This window comes from Acanthaster planci, linkage group LG21, assembly GCF_054643075.1.
Source record: "Acanthaster planci isolate LZ-2023a linkage group LG21, COTS_SCS, whole genome shotgun sequence".
NCBI classification, from domain to species: Eukaryota; Metazoa; Echinodermata; class Asteroidea; order Valvatida; family Acanthasteridae; genus Acanthaster; species Acanthaster planci.
In genome coordinates this window covers 5992818-6020816 of record NC_141797.1, presented here as the reverse complement: position 1 = coordinate 6020816, position 27999 = coordinate 5992818, and the positions used below count along the sequence as shown (strand labels likewise).

At 41.4% G+C, this 27999-nt stretch overlaps 1 protein-coding gene across 1 annotated transcript; it reads right to left on the bottom strand.

The window, feature by feature from the left end:
• Positions 1-11: 11 nt before the first annotated feature.
• On the bottom strand, positions 12-26571 carry LOC110987489 (aldehyde dehydrogenase, dimeric NADP-preferring-like). Its single transcript, XM_022250252.2, has 15 exons — positions 26328-26571; positions 21454-21519; positions 18309-18452; positions 17111-17206; positions 16013-16148; positions 13333-13418; positions 10768-10931; positions 9449-9626; positions 8862-8914; positions 8326-8452; positions 7284-7354; positions 5751-5866; positions 5055-5184; positions 4169-4304; positions 12-2848 (listed from the first exon to the last, which is right to left on the bottom strand). The coding sequence occupies exons 2-15, from the start codon at positions 21481-21483 to the stop codon at positions 2822-2824; spliced, it is 1494 nt and encodes a 497-aa protein (XP_022105944.2). The 5' UTR covers positions 21484-21519; positions 26328-26571; the 3' UTR covers positions 12-2821.
• Positions 26572-27999: the final 1428 nt, after the last annotated feature.

Below are 27999 nucleotides of genomic sequence, written 5' to 3'. Positions count from 1 at the left end.
GAAACAGGGGATACTAAAACGAAAAGAGAAAAACAGACTTCTCTAAGTTTATTGGCGAATACCATCTTACATTTTGTATTGTAAGAGTGCATTACATATGCGCAAACAGGACAGCTGACACGAATATTCATCTTGATTACCCTCGGTATCAATACACAAAATGCAACGTTTAGGTTCAATTCATAACACTGTTTAGTTGTCACTTTCTTACAATGATTCGGTGCTTATTACAATTCCTTTTACACAAGCATTCATTTGCTGACTTGGATGACAAACAAGATCACTTGTACATGTATTTAATTTCCTGTTTATTCCCCTGTCCGAGGCAATCAGAGATTTGTGTTTGTTTTTTTGTATTGTCTATAAAAAATATTCTCACGAGCCAAGCTACTGCATCTCGAACCCCCTTCTGAGAATCCTGGGTACGCCCCCAAATGGGTAAATAACGTACTTAACAAAGGTCATTCACCGATCTCACGGTGTCTGGCTATTCCACTGAGTTCTTTCCATTCTATCGCGGCTCATCGTCCCTCATGAGAAATGACTTCAAAACCTAAATTATAATCTGACTGCTGACTTTTTAATTAATGTATTCAGCAAGTGAGAGGCGAAGAGCCAGGGTTTTGTTTGCCAGATAACAAAATAATTTTTTTACCGCAATTAGGTAAAATTACTCACAACAGTGGCAAATATTTTGGTATTCAATGCTTTCACTATCAGCTTTTACATATCTGATTTCCATGGTCCTGGCAATTAATGGCTGGATTTGTTCCAAACTTCTCCGGCCTGTGCTATTTCGCCACTGTGCCTCGGCTATACACTACCTGTGATTGCCTGGATTCAAACTATGGAGTGATACCAGTACAAATTGTGGAAGAAAAGAAAATGAAAAAAAATCTTCACAAACAACAAACAGAAAAGTAAATTAAAACACGTACATGCAAAGCAAATCATTTCCTATTTTCTGACTGAGGCATGAGTCTTTGACAACCAATCAAGTCGCTTGATCAATAGGCCTATAGAGTAACTATATTTGTAACTAAACATGTACGGGTAATGTATATAACAGCCATATTATCAACCAGTCAAGTAACAAATCAACGAATATCACATCTGACTCTCCTCATAACAGTTAACCAGAAGCAAGGATACACTTTGATTTCTTCAGCTTATAAGACCCTGGAATCTCACAGCACCACAGGATGATTCACACTGTACAAAAGGCTTGGAGAGGAAATTACCCTAGAACAACCCATTCCCCCAGGATGCTTGAAAATTTACTTTCAAAGATTGGATTGGCCAGTGTGTGGGTAAATGAAGAAAGAGAACAAAATTTTCAGCAAAACAGAATGCCATTGGATGACAAGACACAATAGTTTTAACACCAGTTTTTGCTCAAAACACGACAAAAATTTGAAACCATTACAGAAACGACGACCATGCTGGTTTTGTCTTATTTGTTTTCTGAAGTGCTGCTGGAAATGAGCTTGTTTGGTACTTTAACCCAAACCCCAGGGTACTTTGGCTAGAGACCCTGCTTGACACATCAGTCTACATCATCTGTCCAAGTTGCTTGCCTGCCCAGTGTAACAAGAACCAACAGCCTGGAAGCCTGTGGTTGCCAGTCACCACAAGATCCAACAGTGGTGCTGATTAATGGGACTACAATGTGGCTCCCATCGTCTCAACATGGCCAGTTTGTTCAGCTGCTGTTGATTTCCCAGTGCATCAGAGTGTATCAGATTTGTTCAACTGATGTACTGTGCTGCGTTTGGCATAAATAGGGTTAATGGACTAAGAAGTCATCTTCACAAACGTATAAATGTACGCTATGAGGGCAGAGGGTGAATACATATATTATGTGTCGGCTTTCCATCAAACAGTTGTGACTGACTGTTGTTATTTTCTTGCGTGAACTTTCAGGATGAATTGAAGGATTTTGTTTTGTATGTGTATGCTTGTGAAAATGGTTGGAAATAAACTGACTCCTTCTTTGTGTGTGCTGGCAAAAAACGTAAAAAGCAGATGTTAAACCGTCCCTGTGGAGAAGGAACAGCATTAAACCGTTTGTGACCATTTTCCCAGAATGCCCTGGGAAACTGGCCTCTTCCCGGTGACCCAGGGGGAGAGCATTGCATAATTAACTTCCCAAAGACAGACATAGACTGTGTCCCAATCTCTTGGCCATGGCTGGACATAGCACAGGGCCCTATGGAGGCTGCTAGCCTTACGGAGCGGCTTTGTGAATTTTCATAGCCATACTGAAACCCACGAGGCTGGACTCAAACAGAAACAGTTTGGTACGCCGTATCTGTCATGGCTATGTCTGCCCGCTTCAAACAGCTCAATATTCTTCAAGACATTGATAGCAAAAGTCCTTTGACAAATTACAAATGGCTCTTCGTTAATACATATTTATTGTAAAATTATTAAACAGAATTTTGTTTTTATATTAAAGACAATGACTGGCATTCTTGTAATTTTTGAATGATTTGATACATATTAGTGGCTACTGTAAATTTCATCAGGAATACAAACCAAATTACATGTTGCCAATAACTTGAACCAGAAGAAAGAACACACTTGTTGACTTTGTAAGCTATTTTAATACTTAATCTGCGGCTTCAAAGCAAGATCTGTCAGATGAATTGCTAAAACTACAATGACTTTGATGTAGCAAAAAGTGGTTTTCCAATCAGTGTTACTGATCAAAAACCTACATACTTGACCGTTCACTCCAGACGCATTCTCAGAGTGAGAGACACGCATGGTAGCTCGTCTAGGCAATCACGTTTACAACGCGATGCATTCCGGGATCAGTTTACTTGGAGAACTTACGATCCAGCAACTGGACAAGAAAAGGAAAGAAAAGAAGAAGCCAACACTCCATTAAGACTGAACTTCCCCATGCCTCTGAACAACCTACGACATACCGTACGTAGATGTACACACATGTACATGTACGGGCATGATAAGGCGTAATCCGGTTCCTAGACTTAGAAGACTCCAATGACTTTGAGAGATCTTTGGGTTCAGTGGCCACCCATGTCACATCACAAAAATAGAAGAGCTCCTACCCAAAATTTCAAAATTGGGCCAAAAACCTATATCACTGTTTTTCGCAAAGTGTTATCAATAATTAAGAATACCAAGTGTTTATAAATTTTTTTGGTTTTGTTTTGAAGATGCCCAATCATGCATCATAATTAGAAAACAAATGTCCCAAACTTTCCTTTTTTTCATGTTGATCTCCGTTTTTGCACAACTCTGATTGAAATCAGTCAGAGTGACCATTTAAAAATAGATGTGTGCCCACATTAACCCTAACCCCCCAAGGGTTGCTGGCCCTAACCTTCCCCATTCACACAAAGTTAAACACCCATATGGGACTTTGTGCACAGAGGCTGTTGGACTTTGTTTTTCTGAGGTATGCCAAACCCAATGCAAAAGCCAGCTGTTATGGGCCTACCAGACCTATGCCCACAGAATGAAACACTTTACTACTGTTTAATTCTATGTGGTTGGGGAAGGTTAGGGTTAAAGTAAAAGGGGGCATCCTAGGTATTACATCGTGCTCTGTTTTTAGAACATGCTGTTTGTTTTTTTATTTATAAGAAAAAAACCGACCTGGCAGCCCATTTGACATTTCATGTGTTACCTCCTTACCACTGTGAAAGTGTGAAACATCCATTATTTGTTTTACACAATACCTGCATCAATTCTCTTTTGTTAGAACGAATAGTCATTGCATATTTTAAACATCAACTATTTCTACGAGACAGATTCAGTGTGAAATGCCATCCATTGGTAGTACCGTGCAATGTTGGACTGGTTCCCGTCCCTGCATTATTTTTCTCTCTCCTTCATGGAAATTGCATGTAGATATATGAAAGTGAGGGCGGATACCAGTCAAATGAAATGAATTTCCATTCAAAGGCACCCCTGAATAGTACTCAAAATGAATGTCTTCACATGCAGCCAACTTCCAAATGGAATGGGTACAAAGAAGACAGAGATCATGAAAGAGGGCGGATCCAACCCCCTCGCCCACACAAGATGGTCTCTGACAACCCAGTTTGTCTTTTTTATGACCTTTCGACTTGATCTTAGATCCGACATCCATGTGACTGACAGATGAGTGGCGCCAAACGGAAGCCGTGCTACTCACCATGAAGACAATGCCGGCCACAATGCCCAGCAGAGCCATGGAGAACAGCGAACGAAGAAATCCTCCCTTGGGGCTCTTGCGCGTCGCCCAGCGCAGCAAGCTGAGGTTGCGCTCCGTGAAGGGAGGATACCTTGGACTGTCATAGGGAGAAAAATGGCTGGGACTCATTACGTTTTCATGTCAAAGTTAAAAGCTCCTCATTTAAAATTTGCACTAAAAGGTCATTATTTTGGGCAAGAAACTGGTTGAAAATTTAGACAAAAATTGGCCCTCAAAGCTAGTTTTATAACTGAAATGAAAGCAGTCTGTTTGAATCAAATATTTCTTATGTCATTTCCATCTTCTATATCTGTACTGAGCCAACGACGTGACTACCAACCAAATTCAAAAAGGAACAATTTTCTGTTTTTACGGGCCCGCATACTAACCACATCAAACCTAAAAAAAAAAAAAAAACCACAGAGCCAGAGGTTAAGATCGAATAAAGTTATCCCTTCATTATTCCACGTGTGAACCGTGCAGTGACATCAATGGCAAATGGTGGGGGAAAGATCACAAAACAAATTCAAGCAAATTTCTGTCAACAAAACCAACAGAAACAGTCATTCTTTGCCATAAAACTTTCCCGATGCAAGTGTCAAACTTGGCATCTTCTTTTATTTTGTTACATTTTCTGGACATGCACTGCAGAAATCTGTCTACTGCCTGGCAGAAGTGCATGTCACAGCGCAAAATTGTGTAAAAAAAATATCTTTCAGCCAGGCAATGAGATAAATATCTTCCTCTCTGTCCATTTCTCTGGGCAAGAAGTAATCTCTTTGAGTGGAGATCAGCGGCTCTCTGATTCCCTAATCTGCACCCTCTCTAGGTACCTCCACACACTGACCTGAGCAGCTTGTCCATGCCCTGGCTGGCCACCACGCAGGCTCGCTTGTGGGAGAACAAATCAAAGGAGAAGTGTCCGTGGTAGCTACCCATGCCGCTCTGGCCGACGCCGCCAAATGGCAGAGTGTCACCTGGACGTAAACATGGACGAACGGTAATCTTCATGGACTTTGCCGGATGCTATAGAGTACCGAAGTAAACGTGTGTTTAAAAGACATGACTGCGAGGCCCAGCGCGTGAACCAACCCGTGCACGTACTCCATTCGTTTGCACTGCATTTCCTGGTTCAAAATGACGTCAGACTTTGGGACTCTATATGGTTTTACTGCAGAATCATACCAGAAAAACGAGCGCACCACAATTGTTCTTTTGGTCTGGTGTGAACCTGTCAACCAGATACGTCAACACAAGTACTGATGCTTGCCCTAAATGGGCTCCAATAATTTAGTACTTGGTTATTTGACCTCAAATTCAGTTCAAGTATTAAAATATTCAGCTACACACCAAAATATACTCAGTCCTCGGCCGGTTTATTTGGGCAAAGCTCTGAGTGGTTTCTAATAATGTAGTACATGGTTATTTGACCTCCAATTCGCTCAATTACTAAGATACATGTATTTGGTTACATGCCAAATATCAAGCCATGCATGTACATGAAGCTGGTGTACCGGTATTTGGACAAAGCTGCTTTACTCACAGGCTGCCTGCATCATGAAGTCATTAGCCACAAAACTGCCACTGGAAGTCTCCTCATTGAAGCGCTTGATGGTTGTCTTGCTTTTGGACATGACATACAAGGCTAGGGGCTTGGGCCTACAAACAAGGGAGAAGGGGATGGGAGAAAAACTGTCAGGTGTAAAGACGGAGAAATCTGTCTGAAATGACACACGTGTCAATGTCCCTCTATGGCTGAAGAACAAAAAAAAATCAGAGATGAATGTCTAAGGAAAGCAAAATTAACCCTATGTACTGTATCCCTGTGCATGCTTGCCCTAATTCTCATTCACTGTGGGTCAATGACCTCTAGCAGAGAACTTCCAACAACTTCACTGGAGAACGTGTCGGTGGTGGAGGACTCAATTCCAACCAAGACCCAATCCACCTATTTTCCTGGGTTCTTGACTCCACTCAGACTCAAGGCCTTCTGGACTCACCTCAGCTTGAACTTGGCTACTGACTAACTACAACAACTATATGGACTCAAATGAAGCCCTTCTAAAATAGCTTGTGTAAGAGATCTTGACTTAAACCAGTTCCTCGATCATCGCATACAAGCACCTGCTTAAAAAATCTATTCTTGACCTGACTACAGGTCACTGAATGATTACAAGAGATGTGACAGTTGTTTGCTCAGTATACGTATCATGCTAGCTTAGTATCATCCATTGGCAACTCTTTCAGATGGACTTGGTCGATAATGACCAAAGTTGAGTATATGTTGAGCCCTCTAGATAGCTCTGTCATATACCTAGAGAAAGCTTTTGCTCAGTCTCAGAGAAATGAGTGGACCCTCAGCAGTGGATAAAATCAGACCAACATAGAGTGTATTCATTTACAATGTGGGCTAGCTGTTTGATACATAGCTGATTGGTGAAACCGACCTCAGCAGTCTACATGGTTGAGTGAGTGTGAGTGGGTAAATGAGTAACATTTAATACTCAATGATACTAGCTGTCATAGTCTACTCAATAGCAGTTCATTTTGCTGCTGTTGGATGCCCAGCGCATCGAAGTGTATCAGTGTATCAAATTTTGTCCTGTGCCCAGCAGAGGGGACCTTCAGGCATTTTGCCCACACAACTCAGCATGCAAAGAGTTGGTTTAATTATGCCCTCTTTGCCGGACAGCGGACGACTTAAACGCCCATGTCCTGTGTTGCCTTTGTCAAGATAAAATGCAAGAGGTATAAGCTTCGGCTCATACATTGTACGTCGATTCTCACGCTAAAAAATGTCCCTGCGGCTTGTACTCCGGGCAGCTTATACGGCAAGACAGTTTACATGACACTTTGATTTCTGCTCAGTGCTCTGAATGTCAAAGTGAAGAAATTCAGCGAAGCGCGGGTAAACCCCGCGGCTAATACGCCGACTTTAAATCTTAATTTGCAGACTTTTGCTTGGTGCAGCTTATACTCTTCGTGGCCATATATTCTGAAAATTACGGTACAATTAAAGTACGAGAAAACACATGGCGCGTTCTTCTGATATTTCATGGAGGGACGCGCATCTCACCTGCTGTTGATGAAGTCAATAGCTTCATTCTCGCTCTTTACGTTCAAAATGGGCAAAAGGGGACCAAAGATCTGTGACAAGAGAGAAAAGCAAAAGACAGGCATGCAACTAAGACTTTGACAAAAAAATGAGGAGATTCAAATCTTCACAAGTCTTTGTACAGTGTTTTGTAAGTTTCAATGGCAAGAGTGTGAAGTGAAAAAACCAGGTAATCAGCTGATCTGAGGAAAAGTTGCACGCTTGAAAAGGACTGTTCAATATTTCTGCTTTTTCACCTCAAGTCTACACGAGCCTAGTATGGACACTGTTGCATGTACATGCTGTGTCTTTCTCCAACAAGCATCAGTGTGAATGGCAAGCTAATACATGTAGCTATGGTGTGAAACAGTTGTAGCTGTGCTGGCTGGCGCAAATAGTGTGGAATTGTAGAGCCATTTCAAAGTCTTGACAATGCACAAAGGCTTAAAAAGCAGCCAAATACAGTTCTGTTGCACTATCCTTCTTTTGATTTTAACTGAAATCTAGGCCAAACAGCTGAAGGTCAGCAAACAAACATCACGAGTTGAGGTTGGGTAGTTGATATTAGGACCTTGACTAGCTCTGCAGGCACAGCTGTGCACTTATTTGTCAACTTCCAATCGCTATGGGGGCTAATTTTGACTATCCACCTAAGACAAGCCGGGGCATATTTGTTCTTCTATCGGTATACATCATATACGTATATGGTTTTCATCACTGACTGAGCATAGAAAAATAGTCAGAGGCATTTTACGCATGCTGCCATCTTTTCACATATACATGTAGCTGAGCGTGAATATCTTGCCCACGTGAGAGTTCCATATTGCTTCAGAAAGTGCACGTGTAGTGGACCAATGAGAGTTGAAGTCTCAATCATGCATATGTATGAGGTATAGTAACAATGCACATTTGATTGCAATTTGGTTGTAGCAGCTAGCTTCCCCTTAGTAACACAAAACAATCTGCGCTTATATGGTGACAAGAAGGAAAATGGACAGGGGGTTGTCATGGTAGCAACACGGACCTCCTCCTGCATGACCGGGTCTTCAGGCTTGATGTCCGTCAGTACAGTGGGAGCGATGTAGAGCTGAGACACATCGTTGTCGCCACCAACCGCTACCTTGCCCGCTTTGGTCAGGTTCATCAAACGCCTGGGAAAAAAAAAAACACAAGCCAAGCAAAATCTGTTACAAAGAGAGCTCATTAAATGGTGCTGTTGGCTGACAAAAAAATCCCTCTCTACATGACGTGACCTCACACTGTGAGCACAGGGACTGTCCCAAGCAATTGACATGAAAGACTGTATTGCATTTGTAATTAAAGACAGTAATTACAGACAAAAAGATCTGGTGTTGTTTTGGCTCTGCTGTGGAGAATTTCCACAAAAAATGGTGCACTGTCAAAGGGTGCTTTATTTGAGGAACCAAAATGAACACCATTTGTCTGCTAAATCAACACAATACACAGCAGTGAATACATTGGTCACAAAGTCCTTTTTTTTGACCCATTCTCAATTTTAAATAGAATGTCCCACGGGCTCTAAGCAATGGCTGTACTTACTGGAAATGCCTCTCGTTGATAATGCGAGGGAAGTCGGGAGAGTTCTTGGGATTCTGCACATGAAGGACAAAGTAAAAAGACACACAACATTTTAGACAGTCTGCTTAACCCCTTCACTCCGGGAGAAGGCAAGAGCTGCAGCTTAGTGAGGATTAGTGCATACCATAAACACAGTCTATCCACCATGCAGCTGCTGGTTCAATGGGGCCTGCTGATGGACAAAGCCCTCCATTCAGGGCATACCACAGCCCAGCAGTCACGGTCAGACAAATCCCGGCGCGAAGGGGCTAACACTGACATAACACTGACATACGGAACATGTCAATAAGCCCGCTCAGGCCTCGCGACGCATTCCTGCAGGAAAAGTGGTTGCAAGCATACTGGCCTGAGTCGTTAAGTTAACTGCAAACCTTTTTTAGGATCTTTGGTAGACTTTTTCTCAAACCTTATTTTGTCTTCCTTTGTGCGCTCGCATAAGGCAAGGACTTGGAAAGACACTGGCACAAGGAGAAGGGCACAGGGCAGAACAAAACCCACCCAAATCTCAGGTACATGTAGACAGAATAATGCCTGACTCTTGGATTTACCTCGCCGTAGAAATTTTTGATGACCCTGGACACGGCGGTAACAAGCTTATCGTTGACAGAGGGCTTACAGATGACGTAGTCTGGCGCGATGCAAATCTGTCCAGCGTTCTGAAACTTCCCCCACACAAGCCGATTGGCAGTAACGCCCATGTCAGTGTTCTCGTCCACATAGCAAGGGCTGCTCAAGAGAATGAAACCGATCACTGTCTGTTGAGCCATTACGGGTAAGGATGTGACAACTCAACGATCCATCGATGATCATGAGACACTTGCGACACAGCTTCTTGATCTCTCACGAGTTGGCTGTCAATCAACTCTTATGAGAGTCCGCCCATCTCAAGAAACCAAAGTCACAGTTTTCAAACAGCATGTCTGGTGCACTGTACAAAATTTAGCCAACTACCAGTACCTTATTAGTTGAGAACAATTTTATTCCAACTTATCAAAGCGCAGGTCTCTCCGAATGTCATTTTTCACTGTTCTGACCCATTGAGCTGTTTTTAAATAAGGCTAAAAAAAAAACAGTTCTGCTTTCAGTTTCCCTGCCAATCCTACTTTTTCAGCGCGACCCTAAGATTTAACATCATAACATGTACATGAGTTAACATCATACATGTGTACATGTACATTGCAATTCTCTGTTGGGCATCACCTCTGTCAAACACACCGATAACAGAGCAGTACAGTACAGGTTTTACAGGAAAACTTGAAGAGCATTTGGCTAAAGTCATGAATGCTCAGACTGACCACTACGAACAGCAGTCCCAAAAATCTCATGCAAGGACTTCCCAGTTGCCACTACATACATGTATGTCAAAGGATTTGTGAAGGATTTGACTAAAACCCTGAAACACACACATACAGTACAATGCTGTTTCCTCTGATCTGCAGAAAAATTGCCAACTTTAGTGTAAAAAACTGCAGGCCATAACTGCAAAATGCTTTGATCTATTTGAAAATGGGAAAGAAAAAAAAAACCAAGGCAAGTTTGAAAACAAATCAACACCTGGAAGACGGTTGAAAAAGAAACAAAATCAACATACAGTAGATGGATCTAGCAACATCGCAGTGGCCATTTTGGATGGCCCCCTTGAATGGCAGAATGTAATGGTACATGTAGGTTTTGCATGGAGTGACTCTAACACAACAGTGGTACCATACAACAATTATCACAATGCTTACTGCCATTGGCGGGGGCCAATGCGAATGATTTAGTAATGGCATTGCCACGAACACATGATTCATTGACAGGCAAGTCTTTCAACCTGTCATGGCTGAAAATTTCTTCATTTCCAATGGAACCTCAAGGTGCCACTAACCTCTTGCCACCAAGTTCAAGGGTCACCGGAGTCAGGTGCTTTGCCGCAGCCCCCATGACGATACGGGCAACGTTGCCACTCCCCGTATACAGGATGTGGTCAAATTCCTCCTTCAGAAGGGCAGTGGTGACTGGTACCCCGCCATTGACAACTTGGATAAAATCCTGCATATTTAAAGAGAGTCACCACAGTGAGTGATTTTGTTTCCAAATTTTGCTTCAGATTACAAATTAAATGCACCATTGAGGGACTCTGTCCAACAGTTACAAAGATTCAAGTGCGACCGCTAGACAAGAACTTTTGTTTCAAAAGGTGCTTCGGGAATATCTAATTCTATTAAAGTGTCACTGCTGTGTATAACTACAGAGAGGGCATTCACATACATGTACTTCCCCGGTGCTCATTTCTTCAAGTACAACTGCATTCGTTTTGACACTCATGTGAGCTTTACTCACAGTGTTGTAAATGAGACCACATCATGGTCATTTGCGAGACCAGACAACCGATCATGCACAAGACCAGTCACTAGTAACAGTGTGAACAATGACAAAGGAATGCTTTTCTTGCATTCATTTGAATACATGTCGCTTGTGACTCAAATCTAGACTGGAAGTCTTGTGTTGGTCTTGAGTACAACACTGTTTTCTCAGGCCTGGCCCAAGTTCAGTGTTACAGTCAAGACCTCTTAAGGTAATCTTAAGCCTAACCCCCCAAGGGTTACTGGCCCTAACCTTCCCCATTCACACCAAGCTAAATACCCATATGGGACTTTGTGCACAGAGGCTGTTGGACTTTGTGTTTTGAGGTATGCCAAACCCAATGCAAAATCCAGCTGTTATGGGCCTACCAGACCTATCCCCACAGAATTAAACACTTTACTACTGTTCAATTCTGTGTGGTTGGGGAAGGTTAGGGTTAAGATGCAACAAGACCAACACAAGACCTCTGGTCTGAATTCAAGTCCCATGCCTCTCCAATGAAACGCACCAAAAGCATTCACTTGTCAAAGCTCAAACTATTACATGTGACTACGACCAGTCTGGTGGCACGTCTTGCGTCTGATCTTGTGAATGGTCTTCTGATGGTCTCAACTACAACCCTGCCTAGGTAACTTACTTGCTGAGCCGATTGCTTGGGGAAGGCATGAAATGGCAGCTTAAACAATCGAATAATACAAAGGAAAATTGATGTTGCTTTCAAGATGAAAGGACACATGTTGCAAGTTTTACAAATTTACAGCTCAGACCAAGTACGTTCTATGAAAGAATCACTTGAAATGTGTGAGCGGATGTCTTTTAGTTCTGACAGGTTTGGATTCGTTATTTAACCACTGCATGATCGTTTGGCCCAGTTTTTTCCGATAACCAAGACTGTTCGCTTATTAACACAGATTGTGTACAGTGTATGTCATTCGGCACAAGCACCTGTGAGGACTCGGGAAACCACAGGTAAAGCGTGAGGGAAGTCACTGAATGCGCGCACTGCAGCCTGAACAATACAATGGCGCAATTGTAAACACTGCTATTCGCTCTTTGCACGCTATCACCATAGCCATGCACAGCCTTGATCAGGCCGCTTTACACAATAAATATAGCCAGTTCAGTGATTCCCGGCCACGTATGTTGCTAAGTAATTTTGCGCATGCTGCGTTAGTTCTTCTACCATGCGATTGGATAAAATTTCAAAAAGCTGCGCTGACGCGGTTCTGACTGGATTGTACAAGCTGCCAGTTCAAGGCCCTGCATGCCAATGGCAGGAGCGTGCAGAGAGTGAATACCAAACAATCAACCAGGTACATGTATATGAAACACGCTCCTTGGTTTTCTGTGCATTTCTACCATAGACTGAAATTTGCTTCAAAGAAATGAAACATAGTTGGGACTGACGATAAAGACTCAAACTCTGAGGTAAACCTTACCTGCAAAGGAATAACAATCAATGCGTGGCATGGTCCATATCATATTCAGGGTACATGTGAATGTGTGCGTGCATGGACATGTGCCGCCATGATGCAGACCGGCCATCAAGTAACGCTACGTGAATGGCACGTTGACGGGGTAATCTTTACTTCGTGTTCCTGCTTTTCAAATTGACTCTTTGCTGGGGAAGTGTTGGCCCCCAAAAAATCCTCTTGCACAAACATTTGTGAGGCAGGCTGCCACATACCGTATGTGAGTGGGCGAAAGGAAGGAACGGGCGAATCTGACCACTATAAAACAACTGAAAATCCCTACTGCTACCCGTATAAGCCTCGAGCTGGACCAAGAGAGGGTGCAATTTCCTTAGCATTGGATACTCCTTCGGTCGGAACTGAATTTGCTGGTCGACAAATGACTATAAAATGCATGCATGACATTCGCATCACTACCAGTAAAATGAACACTCCCGACCAATATGGCTCTTTTCAACCGATGGGGGATGATGCCCTTCTGCTTGAGGCAGATACCGTAGATTTTGTGTGGGCCCCGCTGTGTGCTCATGATAGTGGCATTGTACTGTACATGTACATCCCCGGAGCAAGGTCCTACAAGTGAGCAGTGTGAAGTGGAACATTTCCAAACCTACCTGATCCACGTACCGAGGGATGATCTTAGCCAGCATCTCAGCAATTGTAGGAGCAATTTCCGAGGGCTTGATGATGACGGTGTTACCTACGTAGCAACGAAACATCTCATCATCAGTGGATAATAAAAATGTAGACACCCTATGGTATTGTGTCAAAAATAAACTATTTGTACTTTCATTTTTCTTAAAATATTGAAACAACCTGGTCAACAATTTGCCAGTACGTCATCAGTCAGTGTTGTAACAATTTAAGTTATCTTTGTAATAGTCACAGCAGTGGAGGATACCATTGCCTGGCCTCGGCAATGAGGAGCCCTGCCTGTGGCCACACATAACGGGATACCGCGTAAGATTAGCCATTCTTTATTCTTGTGTAAGTGGAATTCTGTTGTTGAACCGGCTTGTTACTTTCCTATGAAACCTTTCAGTAATTTTAGCTCAGTGTGCATTTGGGACTGGGCGTGGGCTGTGTGAGGTGTTTTTTCATTTTTTCAGTCATTAGCTCGTGTACCGGCCGGAAGGCCTGCACTGCGGCGGTTTGGTTTATATCCATGTAGGTTCAATACAGGCGGTCACGATGGTACGCCTCCAAGAGTTTGCAACGCACTGGCCAATCATAATGCACAAAATCTGTCGACCCAATGCGCGTTTGGAAAGGGCCAACAGATTTCCTGCATTGTGATTGGCCAATGTGTTGCAAACTCTTGGGGGCGCACTATTGTGAATTGTCTGTATTGCGTGTACTTTCCATTTATTATCATTTAGCCTCCCTTCCAACTGTTTCTTCTTTAATTTTGCCCTTTTTTGGAATAAATTTTGAACAAAATGATGTGCCATTACAGTATCTACCGGTAGATGTGCCGTGTAATGGTTACGCACCCACTACATGTTATACAAATAATGAATGTTTATAAGTACCATAGTAAGAATATTTTCATGAGTTGAAAGATGGAATGTTCCATTCAACAAGGTGACATTCCATTTTCAACTCATGAAAATATGCTAACCATTGCACAAGTGGAAAAACATTCATCAATTGTTTTATATATGTCATATGGATCCTTGTCATTTGACTTATCTTTAAATAAATTTCAAACAATTTCACATCTCAATAGCTGAGCTTTTCGGACCAAATTTTATTCTCCCCCAGGTTTCGATCAGTGCTGCGTGTTGCCCTCGCGCTACGCGTTGCGCTCGCGCTGCGTGCTGCGCCTACGCTCCCGTTTGAGGGATGAGGCCATTCATGTCGTAGAAACAAGCATGATCCTAAGCATTGTATCTTCCCATCTGCTCATGGGCGAATAGTACCTGACACAGAAAGAATGGCAGGAATAATGAATGTCACATGATGCGTGTTCCACCAATCAAATGACAAGGATCTGTATAGCAGTTACTGTATATAAAAACTACATGTGCATGTACATGTGCTATGGCACCTGGAGTACAAGTGGATGTGCCGGTACATGAACATGTGCATGTACTGGAACATGTGTGTAAGTAATGTACAATATACACAGTGTAGGTTCACATGTACATGTACACTGTACATGTACCTGTGTGGTCAACTAAAGCAATTATGTGTGTTGCATATGGCACCTACCGGTAAGCCTGACTTTTCTGTTTTGTACCAGCATGACAAGGGTGATTCCAGAAATTAGGGGTTCTTTTTGTGTCCCTGTCACATCTGACATACATGTATGATTTTGTAAGTTCAGAACACATTTTGTAATTTCTAAGAGTGATGAATTAATGCAAATAGTAATAGTTTAAAATCAATTCCGGTGATATTTCCAAGTCAGTTAATGAAGGTCAGATGTAACAGGGACACAAAAATGTCACACTTTTGGACCCCCAATTTCTGAAATTACCTACCTGCCCCTTATATGGCACCTATCAACAGATTTCTAAGGGTATTCACAGCTGCTATGGCTCCCATCAGTGATGTACTTACTGCTAGGATTACTTACCACCCCCAGGCTGAGGATCGATTCTCGTCTACCAGAACCAGTAAACCCTAGTTCAGCTACCTAAAGTCGTGAGCCATACATGTACCAGGAATTCGAGCATCTCTTATCAGCCAATGTAATATTTATGATGGGATTTTGTTGTGGTTAGGTATACACACATAAGTGCCACACCCCCACAGTCAGCAATTACTGTCGCTTGAATAAACAGCGTGTGGGGTATATGCCTATCGCTTTCTCAACATGTCAACTTTTATAAAGTTAATCAAGAATCTGTTATTTACTTTTGCCAAGTTGGGAAGCTAGATTTTCCAGTTTTCAATGGCAGGGAAACAGGTGCACAAGTGCCTGACTTAATGCAAATCCTAAATCTTTCCTCCATCCCATGATGGAGTGCGTGACAAACAGTTAACAGGACAAGGTCGAGCAGATACTACCTGCAGTACTGAAAGACCAAACATACCGGTTTGATGTCACGATCCCTGTTGCAAAGATATAAAATGAAGTCCTGGTTTCAGAGGGGATCAGATTTTTAAAAGAGAATGTCCCTCATCTTCTACAAATACCATGAATACCGGTATCAGGGGATGTCTGATCAACTAGGAGTAGTCATTAGCCCCCTTTGGCACCTGTCAGTGGATGTATGGTCCTCTAGAAGTAATCATTTGCCCCTTTGGCAAGCTTCAGTGGGTTATGGTCAATAGGGGAGCACTCACCTGCCGCTATGGCACCTATCATCGGATGCAAGATCAACTGAAAGGGGTAATTCCACGCTCCGATGATCAGAATAGTTCCCAATGGCTGGTATTGGATGTAAGTTGGAGTACCTGCCATGGGCAGAGGCTTCTCAACCTGGAGAACAGGCATAAATAAAATTGACGTTTCACATAACACTATCACCACTTATCCAAAAAATTACCTCTACACGTATGTACGTGTATCATGAAAGCTGACAATACGTGTACATGGTTTCTTTTATTTAGGTGTAAAAAAGCCATATCCCTCTCCACGATGCCTGTTCAGTACTTCCCGGTTTGCATCATGTTTTTTGGGCGTGTTCATTGGCCATATTTGTGTGTCAGGTTTTATGGCTTCTGACTAGTGCCCCAGAACGATTTGACAACTGCGAAGAACCATATGGTGGGTTCGTGCCGCGTACATGTAGTTTGTAGGGCACCAATTCAGAGCCCATCGCAGGTTCAAACCATGCTCTACTTTATTTTTTTGTGATTCATCTTTAGAATTAATACTATACTGCCTTTTAAATGCTCTTAATACGGTAGGTTTAATTAACTTGACAAACTGCACGTGCATTTTTATGCCGTGTGGTCGTCATGTGAGGACCACTTTTGTGGAAGTGGTGAACATGGCAAACTTGCTAAGTAAAAATGAAAATTATACATGCACCGTTACTTGTTCAGCAAAGGCAAGGCAACAGTCAAGAACTGATGTTAAAAATTCATTCTCAAAACTGTTCATCTTGAGTGAGGGCACGCCAAACGAAACACCGTTCTCACATGCACGTGTAAGTTCGTAGAAATGTCATAGAAAAAAGCCTGGCTACGGCAAAGCTGGTATTTTTACAGGAAGTGCAAAGCGGGCCTTCCAGCTGTCTAGCAAACTTACTACCGGCCAGTCGTCCAATGACTTTTTTCGTTTTTACAAATTCCACATCTTGTATTAGGCCTAAGAGTGACTTGCAACAGTATTTTTCACAAACTTGACCACAGTAAACACATTATAAACTGCAAAGATTCTGATAAATACATGTACACCTGGATTGATCAAGGAGAGAAATTTTTCTCCCTGCTTACCATCCGTGGCTTGGACCATTCATCCACGTTGTTGAGCATATTGATAATTTCGTTCTTCGTGAAGTCTATCTCGCTCACAATGGACTCGAATTTACTCTGCAAAAAGTTGGGATATTGAGAGAGTGAAGCTAAATGTAATAATTTATGAGGTCATCTGTGGGATAAGCCTTTTGACCTACATGTACATACATTAGTCCAGGCATTGGTCAAATTTCTTATCAAGTCCATCAGAAGCCAACCTTAAGAGTCCTGTCATAAACCCATTCAGGAGCAATAACAACAGGGAATGAACAACGACAAAAGACAAAAGAAACAGAGACTAAAGACAAAGAAAATGTGTGCACTGCACTGCAATTAATTTGAAAGAAAAAATTACATTGAATGTTTACACTTGCGTGTTGCACATCAAGTACGTACAATCAGAATTATCTGAATGTTTTATCTGGAACAAGCTCGTTAAATTCTGACAATGCACAATAAATTGAACAACCACCGACTTCCTTCTGCAGTACATGTATGCATCACTTCAATCAAGTTCAGAGCTATATGTCCAGGTAAAAAGAAATTTCAAGGATGTAAAGACACAAAGTGCTCAGATCTGAGCTGAGTAACCACATCTCTTGTAATGTACATGTACATGTACGTGTAAACTGTTCCAACTAATATACAATTGAACTGAAGAAAAATGAGTTGTGTTACACAATTGAATGTACTGTATATCTGCAATGTATAGAGCTTAAGTCTAACTGAAAAACAAGCTCAAAATCAACAATTTTTGAAAACAGTTTTGAGAGGAGGTAAATGCTTCATACATGTAGGGGGTTACATTTTTGTGGCACGCTGTGTCATGTGTGTAGTCTCCAAGATTTGACGAAGTGACGAATCTGTGTTTGGTAATGTGTCATATTTAACAACCATGCGTGCCCTGTTTGTAACATTTCCGAAGTGGCATTTAAGTTACTACATGTAGTTCATGTCTTCTAATGCACGAATTTGTGAAAACAGAAAAATCCCCCACGGCTTTTCAACTTATGGGCTATTGCACGAGTTACATACATGTACAAATTTTTCACTGTTTGGTGAGACTGATATGCTTAATTTGATTAACAAATTTGATCAACTTTAAATGCAAACGTGCTTAAAACTGGTAACAATGCAGGTATTCAGGATCGATCTGAAAGAAAGAAAAGTAGCAAACCCTGCGCAGATCTTTGTAGAGGGCGTCCACGAACTTCTGCTCATTTTCATTGATCATACGGAGGAGGGCCTGCAGGATCTGTTTACGCTTGGCAATGGGCTTGGTCTTGTTGGCTCGGAAGGCATTCCGTGCTCTTTGCACAATCTACCGGCAGGATGGAAAATAAACCATTTAACCCCCACCAAAGAAAAATTAGATTAGATTAGAAGTTAGAACACCTACTGTATGTGCCACATGAACTCTAAACAGATTCACCGGCCTGCGTAATAAAATACCGGTGTCATACATCAGAATGGGGTTGAGGGGCTCCTGGCATGATCCAAATCTTACAACTGTCTGCACCGTGTAAATAAGAACATGAGGGGTGGGGCAATACGCTAGGGGGCACCAGTGTTCTCCACAGCCTAAAATTGTGGCAGGGCGGCACATGACGTGAGCTCGGAGCATGAAGCCATTACGAAGCCATTAAGCAGGCCACAGACAATTTGGGATTCTAGATGCTCTGTGGTGCAATCTAAGGTATTTCCTGGGCACTTTCTTAAGACTCTTAGAATCAGATTTGCTCGTGTTGAAATGAAGGCAAGATTACTAATTGGGAGGTCATCAAAAGTTGATTTTTTTTTTTCTGGGGCATTTTCTAATTCCAGATCTCAAAAAAACCTTCCATGGTCAGACTCTAGTGACAAAATCCTACAATTCCAGTGAAATATGGTCAGTCATCCACCTCACATAATTGGAAAAACTACAAAATTGGTACATGTACTTTCGAAATCTAAGCTTTTAATCTGAACTTACAGGATCGTCAGAAGTGACAACACTTATAGTTCTGAGTCGGTTTAACCGGTTCCGAATAGCGACATTTTTCTCTTGTAAAAGAATCAGCCAGAGCCATTGTCATGATTGTAGCGAGCTGGCTTTCTAATTAAGAATTTCTAGATTTTGAGAAAATTAGTTCATGAATAAAATTTCAATGAATTAACAAGTAAAACTTGTGTACATGTAGGTTTTGACTTGTGTTTTTTTTGCCGTACTGCGAGCAATCACTGACTATCCCCTGCGCTGCCCAGTTGACGAACTCATAACGTCAAATACACGTACACTTATTATGCCCGTGCAGTTGAGTTTGCAACATACTGTAATGTACGTGCGTGCACTTATGGTGTAATCCAAAATTAGGAAAAATATGTGTTTAGTTTTTGGCCAATTTACAAAAAAACGGAAACTCCAAAAGCCATTGTGATTAAAGGCAGGTTCCTCAAAATATGGACCAGTAGATAATATTCAACTTTGGGGGTTCAGTTTTCGTGAAGTGAACAGCAGTGATTTAATTTCCAATGTTTGATGTAATGAGGGAAGTCATGGCTGATATCTGGAACAATGATGACCGTGTCAACCTTTCAACTTAATTGGAGTTAATTAAAGTCTCGAACGTTAGCAATTATGAGGGACATGAACTCCCTGTTTAAGTCCCAGCCAATCAAATTTACTGAGGAGTGATAATCCCCAAGGTTATTTTAAACAGACTTATTATGTGGTGAAAGATGATAATATTTACACATATTAAAACCATAATCACAAAATTAAAAAGAACCTCTCACAATTAATCGGGTCCCGAAGTCGGCAGTTGCGAATATCATTCGATTCTGTCATTAGTGTCAAAAAAATTGACTGCAAAAAAATGAGTAAAATCCATAAATCGATGTACAACACAAGCTTTAAAATAGAGTGCAAAAAAGCACTGCCAAACCATCATCCTTTTACGACTGGACCGATCACATTTTCTACAAGTACATGTACGTTCCTGAAAACGGCAGTTCAAAAATTGCCAATAGAAATTTCGAGCACTACATGTGACAGCATTTTTGCCATTCTTGAACGTCATGCAGTTTCTGTCAAATTTCTCGAACGTCATCAAAAATTCTGTCAAATATGACATTCGCAACAAACATATTGTACATGTACATGTACTCATCATACATTTTTGATGCAGCCAAACTTAAAGATAATTTTTGGTGGTCGAAAGATACGAGACCTGGCAGATATGTTGGTATAGTGAGAGTGATTATAAACGGTAAGAGAATGAAGAGAGCCAAACTTTTCTCATCATTTTCCGTCAATTTTTTTTTTTTTAAGGCTTATATTTTTTAAAAGTTATTTCTTAGATGCTTTAAAATACAGCAGTCGAAAAATATACTGAATTCTCCTTCTTGTTGTCAGAAGTTTAGAAATCATGTCCTCTGGTGTAAACACTTTGATGTAAAACTTTAAATGAATTCAACTCAATTTGATTTGCACTGGTAGCCAACCAAATGTCCACCATAAGTACATATTATGCCCAATTATCCTCATATAATCATTTTTATAAATCTGAAAGTGCTAATTTGTATTTTACATGATCAAAGCCACTCTTTTAGAAGTTTTGAAAAATGACAGCGGGAGTTGCATTTTGGTCCATTTTATGAAGAACATGCCTTAAACATGGTGCAAAGTGCTTTTCTTTAATGATGACTAATGATGGCAAACTCATCATGTTCGTTCCATAAAGTGCCGTAAACTTCTTTGCATTTAGAAACTGTGAAGACGGTGGAGAATAAGGAAAATCCAACTGAAAAAATAGCAGGGCGGTGAGAATTTGGGCGGGGCAGCAAACTTTAGTGGGGCGGTCTCAACTTTTGGCAGGGCGGCCCTCCCTGCTAAAACCCCTCATGGAGAACACTGGGGCACTGTTTACAATCCAGATGTTTATTTGCATAAAACTTTCAAACCTACATTTGCACATATCAAGATAGTTTTTGGACAGGTTGTTTTCAAATAACCTAAAATACACATTTTAAGGTTTCTCTACATGTACATCAAAAAGGGGAGGGGTCTTTTGGGGCTCATAGCCCTCTCCCCATCAAAAAGTGGGGAAGGATACATGCTCCCACTCCCCGTGGATTTGTACTTCACTGCATCTTGGCATAACAACAGCCATGTTGACTTTAATTACATCTACATGTACCTGCGTGTCTTCAAAATGTTTTCACGTATTCCAAGTCTCCTTCTGCCGAGTACTGGTACATGTACCGGTACCCGTATCTCAATGTAATTGAAGAGTGTCTTGATTTAACATGAAGGAGCTACCTTTTTTTTCTCATTAACTTACCGCTGCGGCATCTATGTCTACTTCTTCCATGGCGCAGACGGTGTAGGTTATCGTAGACTATCAAATCTGTAGTTAATAAAAAAAACAATGAAAAAATGAGTGTACATTGTAGCTCACCGAGGAAAGTGTATCAGCACTTTCCTCAGTCAGTCAGTCAGTGGGCTGCATGTACACTGTACATTTGGTTTTATACGTCAATGTTACTTTGATCCTATGAATTTGGTCCAGGACTACCGGTAAATGTACTGACACCAAAAGTTACCATGACATTGCTTACACCAGTCAAATCAGTCATTGAAGTAATCTGGGACCCCACCTTTGTCTTTTGTTTCATATTGTGTTCGTATTGTAGGGAACCAGTACAGTTACCACGGTTACTGTGAATTTGTAAATTTCTTATTAACCCTAGCCCCCTAAGGGTTGCTGGCCCTGACCTTCCCCATTCACACCAAGTTAAACACCCATATGGGACTTTGTGCACAGAGACTGTTGGACTTTGTTTTTCTGAGGTATGCCAAACCCAATGCAAAAGCCAGCTGTTATGGGCCTACCAGACCTATCCCCACAGAATTAAACACTTTACTACTGTTTAATTCTGTGTGGTTGGGGAAGGTCTTATCCTAGGTGAAGCATGTTAAGCGCAGGCAACAAATGCAAATCCCACAGTGCCCTCAAAAGTAGGGACCATCGGAAATTATGCAGGTAGGGAATGGGTATCCATGGCTCAGAAAAAACAGAAGAAAAAAAAGTGTATTTGCATATGACACGTACTGTACTTGTGCTTGTACTATCCACAGGCAAAAAAACCCCAAATAATAGTTGTGCCTCCTACACGTACTGGTACGCGTATTACCTGAAAGAAAAATAGGTTGGACAGGTGGGTAGTATCTTCTTTTTTCTGTTCTGAAGTTTTTGGGTCAAAACTTTTAGGGTGGGAATTTTTTAAATTAAACAGTGATTTTGCTGGTTTCATGAAAATTTTTCGGCAACGTATATGTAAGAAAGGTTTTGATCTGACAAGCAGCAGAACTAATATGATCACGTCGCTAAATTGGCAGAAGAGAAGCAGGTTGGGTTTGAATACATGTACATGTAACTCATTTGCTAGTACATGTATCTCCTAGTGTCTGCAAAAACATGGCCTTATCTCCAAAAACATGCCTTTAGTTACATGTACATGTAAATGTACAAAAAGGACAAAGAAATTAACTGATACAGATAAAACTTAAACAAATAACAGAAATGAATGTGTCAAGATTGCATTTGCACATCAATTGATGTCCAAATAAAATGAACAAAAACCACCATGTACAGTACACATGGTACATGTATGAGTTGTGTCCCTGAGTCAGTCAATTTAAGTCTGTAGTTATTTATAACATGCTTTTAAAATTATTTCGCAATTCCTGGTTTGGGAAAAAATAAATAAAAAAAAAACAGCTGGATGCAACACTCTTTCCGCCTATGGTACAGCATCAGTCAGACCACCAAGAACCAGTTGATGGTGAAAAAAAAATCTACAGCTTGCAAAAAAAAAAACAAACCAAAGCATCAGAAATGATATACATGTACGGTAAATACAGTGTACATGTAGGTACATGTACATGTAACTCGTACATGTAGGTCCCAGTAACAATAATCTTAACCCTCCTCAATCCTCCAAAATCCTTCAGGCGGTTTTGCAGCATTTTGGAGGATTGAGGGTGAATATATGGCAAAAGTGCGTGGCTTATTGCAAAGGATGCCATGCATGACGGTCGTGGGCTAGACCTTGTGTTGTTTTCATTTAGTCATGCATAAATTCAGCCCAATATTTCTTTTGAATAAACCACACTGCTCAAAAATGCCATTCGCACTGCCTCAACATACTGACAGGAATTGCTGGAGGATTTTGAAGGATTGAGGCAGTAGGCACACCTCCAAGTAACTTTTTCAAGATATTTTGAAGGCTTTTACGTGGGCGAATCCAATTTTTTCAACCCCCCCCCCAATTGGAGGATTCTGGAGGATTGAGGAGGGTCCCTGGCAAAAAGGGCTACACGGGGTTAGGGTTAATCATACCCACATGCCTTGGGACAAGGCCCACCTGTACACGTCAGCTCCCCTTTTTTAAGTACATGTATATACCGGTACAACCCTATCCACAAATAAATACATATAAAAAGACCTAATTTCTTTCTTTTTCCCATACCACTCACTCACTGCAGGTGTAACTTAATTAATAGAACGTTTGTATGTTAGTAGAGTCATGGACGTACACGCACATCATAAGTGTACAAGCACTGTAAAAAGTGCAAAGTTGGAAGGTTGCAGACGTGCATGTGTACCTTGGCAGATAACACCCTGAAATGCATGACAATGCTTTGCTAAAGACTTACAGGACCTCAAGTACCAATCCTAACCAGTAACTGAGAACCGACTTGGCTGTGTTTACTTTGCCATAGCAAAGGTTGCTCAATGATCTGCTCTAGCCTTTCCCCCACATAATGTACTGGACAGGCATATGGGCCTAATAACACTGAATGCTCACACTGTAGGCTTGGCCTACACAATGCCCTCTATCATGTCCAGATGGCTATCATGATAGAAAAATGCAATGTCATGGTAGTTTAAACTGTACAGGTAGACAGAAAACATTTTCATGACAATAAGCCTTTTGCGAGTTAACTTTGACCCAAATCTGGTACACTGAGTTCTTCAAATTCACCTCAACATAACAACTTGAATTCTCCTTACTAAAACCACTGTTGCTACATGTATACCTCGTGATTCGGGGCAAGCTTTTACTTAGTTACATAAGAGATGCCTTGCAACAATACACTATTCTCAATGGTTAAAACCCTGGGACGCGGTATGAAGGGCACAAAGGAACCAGTCCATTCCAGAGATGGTGGTCGCTATACCGAAGCTTGCCCCGAATCACGAGGTATAGCAACAGTGTCTTTAGTCTGGGGAAATCAAAGTGTTATGTTTATGTGCAGTCAGATAACTCAGTGCACCAGATTTTATTCAAATTTAACTCGCAAATGGCTTATTGACATTAGATCTGTTAAAAATACATACATTTACACGGTAACACCATATAATTCATGACACACATGTACATGTACATATACATGTAAATTCATACATGTCTACAGCTGGTGTTCTTCGGCATACATTTACATGTACATGTACATGTCTGGAATCTATCCATTATCAGTCCATGATGACAAAATGTGTTCACAAATAAAAGCATGACAAAACATGCACTGTGAGGCCCGGAGACGTGAAACCTTTTTCATGGAATGGAAAAGGTGAACACTTCAATAGGCTTATCTGTCATGTCTTAAAAACGTGACATGTCTTCTGGTACTTTCACGTTTGTCAATGCACAAATGTATCGCATATTTTTCGAGCTGGCCTCATTGCTAGGGTTTATCTTTCACATCTAAAATACGTGGAAATCTCCCGGCGTACGCGCCCATTATTAGCGGATTACCAAAAGTGATGAAAGGAGTTCTTTGTAGCAATCATCGGTCATCTCCATAGTCGTGAATTGATTGGACTAGGCCTACATACATGTATGTGCATGTAAACTGAACACTTGCGATCAAGGTACAGTACATGTACAGTAAGTGGCTTTGCTTTCGCTTTGAGAGGCTCACAAAGCTATCAGATAAAGAGTTGCTTTTAACGTAAAGAAATACGTTAAATGTTCAACTAGTTCTTTTATTTTCAGATGAGCTAATTACAATTTACAGGGGTGTGAGTGTGGCTACTTACATGTACGTTGTAAAATTAAAGCTGAAAACAGCTAGCAACAAGTTGAAATGTATGAAGTCCCCATACGTTTGTACGTACATGTACATGTATGTACACAGTAGGCGCACAAAAAAGCTGAAATTCAGGGTCAACATCTGAACAAAAAAAAACTGAATTCTCCCACCCCTGTCATTACTACGGAGTGGTTATCGTTACGGCAGTCGTAACGCATTTCTCATCTTCTTTCGTTACGGCACTGAACAGCGCAAGTGCAATGACATACTTGTAGCTGATCATATTTTAAAATTATGTGGATCACTGAACACTTGTGGCCGAGTGGTCAAGGTGAAAGGTTTGAAACCACTGGTGTGTGAGTTCGAATCTGCGCTTGGACCATTTTTTTTTTTGCCTAAATATCACGTTTTATATCATAATTGTTTTTTTTATGTTGGTATAGGCCAAGGCAGGAATCTTTCTTCTTTTTTCATTGGAGGCTTTGGAGGATTTGTTTTTAAGTGGAAATAAAGTCCGAAATCTGCGTTTAAGTTGGCGTGCTTGCTCAGTTGCAGTGTTGTAACGATAAAAAATGGGGGACGCATGATGGCTGCCGTAACAACAGCCACGCCATAATTATTAATACTGATTGACATAGGCTTAGGCCTAACTGTGAATGTGATCTGTAGTGTTAAGTTATGGTACACAGGCGTACTTCAAGTACTTGTAACTTTGTACGTAAATTCCCACATATTTGTTTATAAATGCGGCATACTGTGCTACGGTTGAAAGAACTTGGACACAAATGATAGCACTGTGCTAGGCCCAAAAGGTTTTTACATCTTCGGGCCTCCCAGTGATACATGTACAGTCTGTCAACTGCAAATTCAACTTCAAGTCCGGATCTTTACTTACATGTAGGCCTACCGCCGTACCGGTACCTACAATAGGCTAAATGTACATGTACTATGATGTAGGTTATGTTTGGAAAATAAAATTAGGCCTAGGCCTAAATTGTTAACATTTTACAAAAAATAAATGAATGTTCAATCTAAGCTCCTTGGTTTGAAGGTTTATAACATGGAATTCCTCGATCGTTAAAAAATACTTTCATAATAAACAGCAAAGCCCCTTACCGGTTCCTGTACATTTACACAGTACACGTCTCTCTCGACTTCACTTCAGCTACTGCTTTGGCCCACCTGTCCACTGACACAACAGCAACCCCACACTACCTTACGTAAACTTCTTGTTCGATGATTAGGCCCAATGTGTACTTAGCTCCAGCATGACAAAATCAAAAGCACTACGGCTCACTGTGCAAATTGACTGGCATGACTTGCCTCTAACTGTCGGTCATGGCCACTGAACCTGTCCAAACACTTTACCGGCTGGGACATGCGTCAACTCTGACCGAGTTTGATCACGAGCGCCACCATTATTCACGTTGCCCACGCGTCACGCCAGGTGTACGTGTACACGTACAGTGCATTGCATGCAGCGCGCGCATGCATGCTGTTAGAAAATCCTCCCAAAAAATATTTTGCACGCTCTCTAGGGAGTTAGGGTTAAACATTCAGCATAATCAATGTTGCGCAAAAGTGGGCATCAAGTTCACAGCTTTGCCCGTGCAGCTTTGTTTTTTGTTCTTTCATTAAAAGAAATAAATTCATTTGGTCAGTGGGCGATGAAGGCGTTCTTGATAAAAAAAAAATCCTTCCTCTATGATCCCCCGGCCCGACAAAGTTCAATACTTTTGAAGGCATACATTTTTTTCTGACATTTCATTGTAATTTTCCTTGCAAACAGTCTATACATAATGGGGGCAGGGGGAGTGTAAAACAAAAAATACACGTGTAAAACCCAAATGAAAAGCGGATGGAGGATTTTCTTTAGAAGCCTTCAGGAATCCTGGACAAGATATCTCACAGTGCGAGGGCCAACATTTCCAGGAGAGGGCAAAGTACTCATTAGCTATGAACAAATACATCATTAACACTGGGAGTGGGTCAACTTAAGGGTTTTATCCAAAAAAATTGATTTCCATCCCCTTTCATATTCCTTTCTTTTCTTTTTTTTTGGGGGGGGAGCCCCTCTCCATGCAATGTCCATCCTGCAAAATCTTCTGCATCTTGGGGGGATGGGGCAGATTATGGCCATGACTGCAATTGTGTGGCTACAGCCATGATTCGACAATGTGACAAATATCCACAGCCATGTACATGACTTTGACTTCTGACTGAAACTTTATTGATAACTTCACAAAGAGACCAACACAAAGCCTTCAGTCTGAAGTCCAGTCACAAGTTATTCAAATGGATCTGCAACAAAAGTATTCCTGCCACTGTCCTATTGCTCGAGTCTAGTCTTGCGACTTGCTATGTGTGTGCCTATCAAGGCTTTGCACGGTAGCCATCTTGCACGGCAGTTGTTTTGTTCCACAGGGACACCTCCTTTGTGCATTACCCTGTGGAACAAAAGCAATAGCCTGTAAGATGGCAGCCACGCAAACCCTCCATCAAAGGGTGCTGCAATATTTGGCTATTTCAAGTGAACTGCCGCAAAATCATTCCTGTCACTGCTCAACCTGTTACCGGAACTTGAGACTACATGTAATCTTGTGCATGGTCATGTTTGGCCTTGCAAATGGTCTTGGAATAGTTTTGACTACAGCACAGCACAATATGGTGGCCATCTCCTACTACAGGCCAGGATTGGTACAATTACTATTAATCCAGTCATAAAAAGCTAAGGATACAAAATGTTGTTCTTTTTCAAACTGGATGATACATTCAGGACTACACAATA